The sequence below is a fragment of the Anneissia japonica genome, unplaced genomic scaffold (genome assembly GCF_011630105.1).
Source record: "Anneissia japonica isolate Jap-2015-1 unplaced genomic scaffold, ASM1163010v1 scaffold256_len832006_cov191, whole genome shotgun sequence".
Taxonomy (NCBI): Eukaryota; Metazoa; Echinodermata; class Crinoidea; order Comatulida; family Comatulidae; genus Anneissia; species Anneissia japonica.
The window spans coordinates 302255-312713 of record NW_022691310.1 but is presented as its reverse complement, the minus strand read 5'-3'; the positions used below and the strand labels follow the sequence as shown (position 1 = coordinate 312713).

Below are 10459 nucleotides of genomic sequence, written 5' to 3'. Positions count from 1 at the left end.
AAAAAAAAATGCAACCTCTGATATTGCTACATTTCGGACTGGACTATACGGCGTGTTCTATTGTACCGTAAATGTTCAAATAAGCGCCGCTCTTTAATAAGATTATTTTCGCTAAGCGCCGCGGCGCTTAATCGAGGGTATATTACCCTGTGTGTAATGAAACACTTTGAGAAACAGTGTTTTATCTATCTATACAGTGTTAAAATGAATAAATACCACAATGAAACAAGCATTTATTTACGATGACTAGGACCTATGATAGGTCTACCGATACGGAAAGGAATCGTGACTTAAGTAGCATTAGAAAGGGCATATAAAGCGCCACGCAAATACTTTTTTATAAGCTCCGCTTTCGAATAAGCGCCGCTCGCATTATTTTTTTTCCCCATAGAGTTGCGGCAGAAATTACAGAGGGTGCTATTTTAGGTCAGTTGAGAGAACTGAAGCATGAATATGCATGTCTACAAACTCCCCACTCGCGATTCGCGAAACAGAGGCAGTGGCAGGGTTGCCATTTGGCCTTTTTGACGGCCAGATCCCTCAAATCTGGCCGTATAAAAATTTGCCTGGCCGTAACGTTTGAAAATTCACGGCCAAAATATATTTGGCTGAATTTTTAAAAAGTTTACATTTTTTTTCAATATACAGTAGGCCTAATATAACGTAGACATGTTTTGGATATGTTGTTTTTGTTAGCTTAAATTCTATATTTGATTCTAATCATGTACCTTTGTTTGTACTTGCACTAAACGCTTAATCTAGGCCTGTTATATCCGGACCCTTTTAGCCGATTGGACGTAAGAGAGTTTATTTAAAAGATAACAGTTACATTTAATAATTTAAATTGTTCGGATGAAATATTATTATTTTATATGAAGTTTATCCTCGTTTAAGCTTTATGAAGACAGTTCAAAAGTTTTTACCATATATTGTGTGTGTTTGCATATGTTCCATCCTAGTGGAGGTTCTATCTCTTTGGAATCAATTTTGAATATAAATTAAATACTGTACTTTAATTAATTTATTATTGCCCAATTGAATTGTAGGCCTAAGTGCTGCAGTGTTCTTTACGTAGAACTCGATGATCATTCGGGTCCGATGGCACCTCCAATTTCAAGCAAGCGTTGTGCCAGAGACTTCTTCGAAGTTACTCTAGAGTTAGGTTGTATACCCCAGCTGGGGTGGAGGTGGCATGGCCCCAGGCGCTCCGACGATCTGAGCATTAAAACTGTTTTAAAACGATTTCAGGGAGTGTGTCTTGACAATAACGGTGACATAAGCAAAAATATTTTTAGTTTCCATGTAATTGAGCACCCGAACTATGTTGACCTAAACATTTCACTGGTAAATTTTTAGTAACGCGTCAGTGAAACAAATATTCACATAAATATTAAGTACTCTCTAATGACTCAATTACTGGTACTGGTACTTGTAGCCTGAATTCGTGATAATTCGTTATCACGCATAGATTTGTGCTAAATGCGTGACAAATTATGGATCACGCATGTGTTTCTGCAAAATGTGTGTTTCATCCAAAATCATTTTGAAATGCGAGACAGTTGGTAACTATGCTATAGATCGACTACAATGTACCTTAATATGTAATACATTTAAATCAAATTTAGATCAATCTTAATAATGTGATTTTAAAAAGCAGAGGCGGATTTGGGGGGTGGGGGGTGAAAAGAAAAATAAAGAAAAATTGATCGCCCAAACGCATCAGAGGTTATTTTCGGGCGTCTAGAAAGCAAACATTTCTCCAAGACGGTGTTATCTTTTTCGGCCCCGGCCCCTCCCACTTTTGGACATCTGTGGATTCGCCCCTGAATTGGCCTACATGCCAGCAACTAACTAAAGAACATAGGCTATTTATAATGATGTAGCTGGGCATGTATTTTATGGTGATAATTAAAAGATGAAAAACAGTGAAAGTTTAACATTGTTCTGTGTATATAATTTGAATTTCTTAAATTTCTAACGAATGACCACTTATTTTCGTGTAATTATGTATCCACTTTTGTCTTCTAATCGGATTAAAATCTGGCCGAATTTTGGCCGATATCGAAAAAAAGTTTGGCCGAATTTGGCCGTGAGATGGCGTGTGTCTGGCCGTGAAGACTGTCGACTATATGTGACAAGCAACCCTGGGCAGTGGTGTATCGAGTTTTGCGGCTGTATGGAGTCACTTGGCCAAAATTTCTCAAAACAAGCCTTGGTAGTCAAGACCAGGGAACAGTCACTGTTCCCAGGTCAAGACAGTTTCAAAATTGTAGTTCTAGATTAGACACATTCTATGTAGGCCTACAGCATGGCCTTCGAAAGTATAAACAACGGTACCGTATTTGAGTTGGCCTAGGCCTACAGATAGGTTTATGACGTGTATGTTGTAGCAATTGTATGCTCCCTATTAGTAGTCACTGATTCTGAAGGACGTTTAGAAATTCTCGACAAATTACTAGTAATTCGAACACGTTGACTTACAATTTTATAATTAAAAGTTTTTTTGTTTTTTTATGAGAAAAAAAAATCCCTGCCTACAGTGTTTACAGACTGAGCGTTTCTGTATTCATTTGCATGATTCATTGGTTGGTAACATTTAAGGATTTTTGTAGAACCCTCTGAAATCAGTGAAAGGTAATTTTACTTCCGTCTGATTTTGATCGTTTAAAATATAAAGCTATACTATATTTAATTGGGTAGACACAAACAGTACGTCATATCATGTGTATAGAATATCTAGTGTTTATAATATACTGTACCTGCTTGCTATATAATCATACGGTACCGGTATGCCTTTATCCATATTAAATATGAACGAAATGTTGGTAAGAAATTAACATTAAAACAATACATAGAATTGTACCTGTGTGTCCGAGCATTTCTAAACGTTTATCCTTTAGAATCAGTAGTACCGCAGTTAATTATTGCTACTTTACACTACTAGAATAATCGACCAGAAATTCAACGCTGCCTTTCTACTTTCAAAGACCATATGTTGTACGTAAACACTGCCTAGGCATAGGGATATTGTAATTACAGTAATAGTCAATTACGGTAGTTCACTCTGTATCGACTGTATACACTTCTTCTCGACCGACTACCCAAGGGATTTTGGCCTACCCTAACCATGGATGAATCAGTTTAGTTTTATGTTATCTGTTCACCTAAATGACCTTAAATAGTGCCCTCTATAATTTCTGCCGGAACTGTATGGGAAAAAAATAATGCGCGCCGCACTCGAATAAGTGCCGCACTGAAGCCTCCAAAAATGTTATAAGCGCCGCGGCGCTTATTTGACCATTTACGGTATGTTTATTTCAAAAACCATACTGATATTGTGTTAATAGGTCAAAGTTTTCAAGAAAATTATAGAGTCGATTATGCATATTTTTTAAGTATTTTTGGAAAAATGGGCCGGATGATGGAAATTTTGTAATTTGAAATGTCAGTGTTTTTAACCTTTTTAAAGATCGGTACAATTTTAGCAATGTTCATATAATCTGGAACAATTCCTTGTAAAATAGATAAATTAAAAATATGGGGCAAAGGTGTGCATATTAAATTTCCCACAAACTTAACTCTTTTTGAAGGAATGCGATCGTGACCAATGCTATTTGATAATTTAAAACTATAATATTAAAAACTTCTTGATCAACAACTGGTGAAATATAAAATGAATTTGTACAATAATTTATTATACAATCCGTAAGATTTTTATCAAGGGTAGAATTTTTAGAAATTGATGTTAGGTTGAATTAGATTAGTAAAAATTTTATCAAGCAGAATGATAGTTATACGAAGGTTTAGAAATTAAGGGATAAAATGAGTGTGAAAGTTTGGTTTCTAAAAGTACATTGGTAGGTGTGAGGGACGTATCAGTTTGTAAAAGGTCGATATTAAGATCACCCATAATGTGACACATTTTCTTTTTGAAATTAATTTTAGACAATAACTCATCAATCGTTCGATTGAAGTTAGCTATGGATTTGTTATGTGGTCTAAAAATTACTCCAACAACGGTAGGTTTCCTATTTACATTACTTTCAATAAATAATGATTCAATATGATCGTCATTTCTGTTTCAATCGTGTCTTATTAAGTTATAGTGACATCAAAATTATCTTGGATAAAATGTTCCACTGCACACCACCTCCTGTTTCACTAATCCCGATAACAGAAAACAGTGACAGTGGGGAGTTTAGATGAAATGAGTAGTGAATTAAGGTTATGAGGTTGTTAGTATGCTTTGAAAAGTCGTGATTTAAGTGCTTCTGAATTGAATAATTGCAGTCAGAGAGAAGACGAAAATCCCGGGTGACGATTTTGGCCACTATCACTCCTGAATTTGCTAATCGCCCTTGTGGCAATTCATGGTGCCAAATTTGCAATCTTATCATTACCCATGACACTATCAACATCCACCATTCTAACTTAACCATACACCCACCATCCCTTACTTGCAACGCCTCTAATGTAATTTATTTTATTTGGTGCACCCAGTGTATGGATACTACTGTATACACTTCGGGGAAACTGGTTGCAGGTTTAGACTAAAGATGTAATAATCATAAACAACTTAAGAAATATTTCCTATAAAAAAATTCTGCAACATCTTTAACTTATGACTGGTTTGTATTTTCAAATTAATGTATACTTGAGAATGACCTTTATCATCTTCAATGCATTTCTTTTATGATATGATATAAACATGAAAATATATATGATTTGGTGGAGGCCTAGGCCTACCATAGACGTTCTTTAGCTTGTGTTCCTACCATTATTGTTATAATAATAAAAGAAAATAAAATACTGATTCAGAGGCGAAATCGATAATAAAAACTCTTTCAAACACTTACACTCGCTGTAGTTCATTATTATTATTATTATTATTATTATTACAGTAACATTATTTCAGACAAATTTTAACGAAATTAGCATGTATTACAAATACAGTAGCTGTTTTGTCATTAAGATAAACAACAACTTTCATTGTTTTGCAACCGACTTCAAAGACACACTTCCTAAGCGATTCAAAAAGCTGTTTGTAGTCTCACAGTAGGCATACCACTGGTACTGCAATGTTTGTGTCTATGAGACACAATCCTTAAATTGGATTGTTATATTTATTATCCTACTTAAATGTGTCACGCAACATAGTTTACATTCCCAATTTAACAAAAGATACCAGACAATATATAAAGCTTACATTATACCAATCAAGGTAATACAGACTGACATATTTTCACTTTGTATGTCCTCATATTAAACTACAGTAGCATCCCACAAGTTACTGAATGTTGCAGTATGACATACATGAGATGTATCCACAGTAAGTGATAAGGTATAGTGGTATACGATAACACGACAGGTATGAAATAATATCACTTCAATCACATCGAAATACAATAGAAGTATTCTTTACTAGTATACACATTTTATAGATTTAAATAGCGATAAATCGAACATATATTTAAGCATGGTTTCCGTAAAACTACTATGCTGTCGCTACAGTGTTTTTACAGCATTCTTACCATTATGACTCCTCGATTCGACAGACCAATTTGTCGGTGATAGTGTATAACGAATTACGAAAACCAAGCTTTGGCGTGGATGATAAGCACAAAATAATGACGTTATATCTATCTATATTCTCATATTCTGTCTTCGAAAGGTTGAAGAGATTGTTTTGTTTTTGTTTTTGTTTTTGTTTTTGTTTTTTTTTTTTGTACGGTTGTACTTGTGGAGGTGTATAATGAACTATATATTGCACTGTCCAGGCAGCTTGAAGTTAAACACCTGTGATGGAGCAGGCATCGATTGACTAGGAATGACTGCACTTATGTCTTCAAGGAGCCAGTAGGTCAAAACAATTCCACGTCCCTACGAATTGAATACAGGTACTATAATTACCGAGTTTTTCGGTCCACAACTAAGTCTAACGTTTAGAAAGCAAATCATAACTGTATGTCATTTCGTAGGATTATGCCTACTCGTATTGTGCTCACATTGTAAACGTGTAAAAATAATCGAATGCAAAAGATACTATAATGTAATTGCTACAGCTAGTTCGTTGAAACATAGGTATAAATAATACACATACCTTGATCAAAACCTCTCCTCTCTTATTCATCAGAAAGCCACCGATGTCCGAAAGTATTTTGTGAGTCGTCTCACTTATCTGAATACGATTCGCTATAAAATAAATGGGGAAAATGTGAAATTATGAAATAAATAAAATTAAATAGATACTCAATCATTAACTTTATTATCTACTCAATTGTTGTGTCACTTCCGTATGCCCCAAAACCTTTGAAAGTTCTAAGAAAGCCAGCCTAATGCGCTGTTTTTTTTTCCATGAGCGGAACATATCAATGTTTACAATGTCCTGGTTCACTTCATTGAGACTCATTTTATATTTTGCTGCGCTTTAACGTAATCATTAGCCTACTTGCAAGTTTCTTACGGCACCTTCACCGATGTTTTTTTTTTTTTTTTTTTTTTTTTTTTTTTAAACGGTCAAGTGAGTTTTTTTTTTTTTTTTTTTTTTTTTTTTTCTAATGACTTTTGACTATTGGGAATTTGTTTAAACACTTTTTTCACCGTAAGACTTACGGAGACCACTGGATTCCATTCGGGACGCCAAGTTGACAGTTTCGCCGAACAAACAATAGCGCGGCATCTTGGAGCCGACGATTCCAGCAACAACTGCACCTTGATTGAGGAGATAATATAATATATATATAACATATTATTCTATAAAGAATATAACATCATATCTTACTAATACATTTCACATACACAATAACTAGTCTTAAATAATTTACCTGTGTGTATGCCAATACGTATCGTCATCGAATAACCCGGCTTGTGTGGAATTCCCACACTCTTAATACAGCGGAGGAGGTCTAATGCCAGTAGAGCAATTTCGCTGCCATGGTTATTTCCATTCCGCTTCGGTATACCTGTTAATGATAATAATAATAAAAATAATAATAATAATAATAATAATAATAATAATAATAATAATAATAATTTATGATTAATTTTATCATTATTAATATTTTCAATATTATAAGTACAATCATAAAAGCCCTAATTATAGTTAATAGTATAGGCCTAATTAATATTTTTATTTATATATATGTTTCAATAATTTACCAGATGCAACCATGTAGGCATCACCAATGGTTTCAACTTTGTAAACATCATATTTGTCGATATATTTGTCAAAGACAGTATAAACATTATTCAACATGTCCACAACTTGGAAAGGAGTGCTTTCTGAGCATATTCTAGTGAATTCGACAATATCCGAGAACATTATCGTCGCTGAATTATATGACTCAGCCTTTACGTTTTGATGGCGTTTTAAACTTTCCGCCACGGATTTTGGAAGCATTTGATACAACAGCGTATCTGTGCGCCTTTTTTCTGTTTTGAGCCCTTTTGTTTGGTCAGCAAGTATAAATGTGTAATCTTGTATCGAAGATGTCAGAGATTCCACTGCTTTAAATATCACAATTCCTATGATAATTACAACTACCATAATACAGATACCAGTCGATAAACTAGCTGTATCAGCCTTCATTGCCTCGTCAAGTCTAGAGAGAATGATCACTGCCATCTGGCTCTGAATCTCATGTAAGGTATCGATATAGATGGTCATATTGTCAAACCACCAGTTTCCATCCTGCCAGGATGGCAGTCTGTTCATATCATTCTGTGATATTTCTCTTCTCATTTTCGAGATTGTGGTCTGAAAATCATACTTGACCTGAGAAACTCTTTCATCTAAGATGGAGCTGACTAAAGATGAATATTTTTGAGACGCCTTTATGTTACTCTCGCCGACTTGCAGTTTCTCCATATACCAAAGGTAATCCGTTTGCTGAAATCCGCCTTGAGTAAAGAATACTGCACCCAATGTTCGCTCAATACCGATTTGCTCCATACCAACAATCAATAGCTGGTAGGCAACTAGTGTTTCCCAGACACCTTGCCCGCCAGACTTACCGACACTCTCGTTGAACCAGTCGATGAAGATCTGTATTGCATCTGTGTAGAAGTGAATCACCTGATAGATAGTTGTATTTCGGTTGTCCAGCGTCAATCGATATTTAAAAAGAAAATTAACCATCTCTTGCTTGTTTTTGAACTTCTGGTATGCCCTGGTTCCCTCTACAGGCCAGTCATCAATAGTTTGCAGAACCTCGTCTGTCATTGGGTAAGTATCGATGAGAAAGGTTTTGCGTTCTGGTCCGTTTTCTTCTAGCAGTGAGCTAATGTAGAGAGCTGTCATATCACGCTCTCGCTGCAAACTATGGATAATAGATCCCACCTATGAACATGAAAGATAAACATGACACTTTACAGTTCTTACATCATGAAGAAAGCATCTCAGACTTACAGCTAATGAGTCATGTATTTAAATGGCGATATGGCTACTTTGAAAAAAAAAAACTGTACCCACCTTTTTAGCACAGTACCTCACCACAATTGTATTCTTACCAATTTACTGGGCATATTATATTATGTTAATAAATATCTTTTTCATCATTCACATTGGCCTGTAAACGTTTATAATTCATTAGAAACAATAGTAGTACTTGGGACGTGTTAAATTTACATAACGTTTCCTCGTTACCTGTTGGCTTAAACGAACATTCCTGCGCGTTTCAGTTGCGTCAATGCTGCGACGCACAGTGGTAATAAGATCTGAAATTGCCAACGCTATTAAGACAAATATTGGCAGCAGAATGAGTGTCATCATCTTCACCAACTGTTTATTTTTACCACTCGGAACAAGACGGGACGAGGCGGCGCAGATTTCGTTAGGCTCATCGTTCATTCCGTCTTGAATAGAATCATCTTCCTACAAATATAGAAACTTGATGTATTACCTTGTTTTGACCGAGTGCAAACTAGTTGTCACATGAGTACTATAAATACACTAGAGTAAAAGGCTATAAATACTGAAGGCTTCGCGCTGCTTCCCATCATAATTTTCACATGTTATTCCTACATATGCTTTAAATAGGCATACAAAAAATATATTTATTATATTTCTTATGTTATTGCATTATTGGCACCGAATCAAGATATATAATAGCCGTGCACTTTTTTTCATATGAAACCTTATTTTCATCATAACTATTCTTCGAATGTATTTATTGTACTCGTGTAACTTTTTTGTTAAAACAATTTTTAACAAGTAAAATGGTAATTTTATATTGGCTGTTCTAGCATTTAAGTATGGAGAAATTATTACCGAATCTGTGGCTAATGACAGATAATATCGAAAATGTGGCTCAGTCTAGTCGTTGTGTTTGCTGAGAACTTACTATCACATGGTTAGTTGGACCCCAAAATTAAGTCCGATGCGAATACGGCTAATTTTCACTGGGTCATAAATTTCTCCTTACCACAGATGTATGCAAAACGGAACAAGTTCGATACTTGTCGAAGTTATAATTTCTTGTGGCCTTGGCAAGTTGGTCCGTAATGCATACGTCTGTGGTATACAAAAGGATGCAATTATCGGACCAAGTTCGATACTTGCGAAGTCATAAATGCTTGTGTATTTGGATAAAAATGTTTGTATTGATCTTTTTTAAATTTTAACAATTTTTAAAATTTTATGATAGAGATTTTAATGTATTTTTTTCTGGTTTATGCATGTTGCTTGTTTTTATGAATGCAAATGTTATTGTTGTCTTTTTGTACTGGGCCCTGTTGGAGAACAGATATCCTACTTAACAGGTTCCCCACTATAAAAAAAATAAAGAAATAAATAAAATAAAACAAATGGAAGGTAAGCCGTTAGTTCCGTGAGGGAAGTAGCATACTGGCACTAAAAAGAACTCAGTATACTGTTTAAAATTAGTCTCTAATTATTGTAGGCACTTCATGCGTTGTGGTACCTAAAAGCCTAATCTGAATTCTTTGTTAATATTCAACAAGGTTCATAGATTTACATATAATTCTTCCTTTATTTTGATAGTAAAACAGTGTTTTCATTTAAATATAGGCTATTGTATGCTTGCAGAAAATAACTGTCAAGCTCTTGCGTAATATTGATGTCTAAATCCTAGTTGAGCTTTTACCTGACTTCTCGAATCTGAACTTGTAGTGGTACTTTGTGAGTCATTTTCTTTCTTTTTGTAGCGATCGCTGATACATGATTGGCTGTAGTAATAATTGGACATGTTGACTATTAAAATACAATCTAAATAGTACATTGTTTTGACATGATTCGAAATAATAATAATTATAGGCCTACTAACAGAAACTTAACAGCAAAAACTTTACGTATACGTGTATTGTATGTGGTATGATAATATAGAAATTAAACATAAATGGATGGAATCACATGAATCAATAGAAATGTTTACCATTAGATATAATGTAGGTCTATAATTACAGGTGCAATGTAATACAAAATAAATGTAGTAATTATTAA

At 34.6% G+C, this 10459-nt stretch overlaps 1 protein-coding gene across 1 annotated transcript; it reads right to left on the bottom strand.

Annotated features, from left to right (window-relative positions):
- Window positions 1-5268: 5268 nt before the first annotated feature.
- LOC117100036 lies at window positions 5269-10179 on the bottom strand. The gene is made up of 7 exons (XM_033239584.1): window positions 10104-10179; window positions 8645-8872; window positions 7159-8338; window positions 6825-6962; window positions 6613-6711; window positions 6101-6192; window positions 5269-5880 (listed from the first exon to the last, which is right to left on the bottom strand). Exons 2-7 carry the CDS (start codon window positions 8846-8848, stop codon window positions 5758-5760), a joined length of 1836 nt encoding a protein of 611 aa, XP_033095475.1. The 5' UTR covers window positions 8849-8872; window positions 10104-10179; the 3' UTR covers window positions 5269-5757.
- Between the last annotated feature and the right edge of the window lie 280 nt (window positions 10180-10459).

Bases quoted from the DNA above. Each gene is read 5' to 3' on its own strand.
- LOC117100036 (XM_033239584.1), bottom strand. From the start codon at position 8,848: ATGAACGATGAGCCTAACGAAATCTGCGCCGCCTCGTCCCGTCTTGTT. The intron at 8,339-8,644 runs GTAACGAGGAAA...TCATGTTCATAG, and splicing joins ATGTTCGTTTAAGCCAACAG to GTGGGATCTATTATCCATAG. The intron at 5,881-6,100 runs GTATGTGTATTA...TTCAATTCGTAG, and splicing joins GAGGAGAGGTTTTGATCAAG to GGACGTGGAATTGTTTTGAC.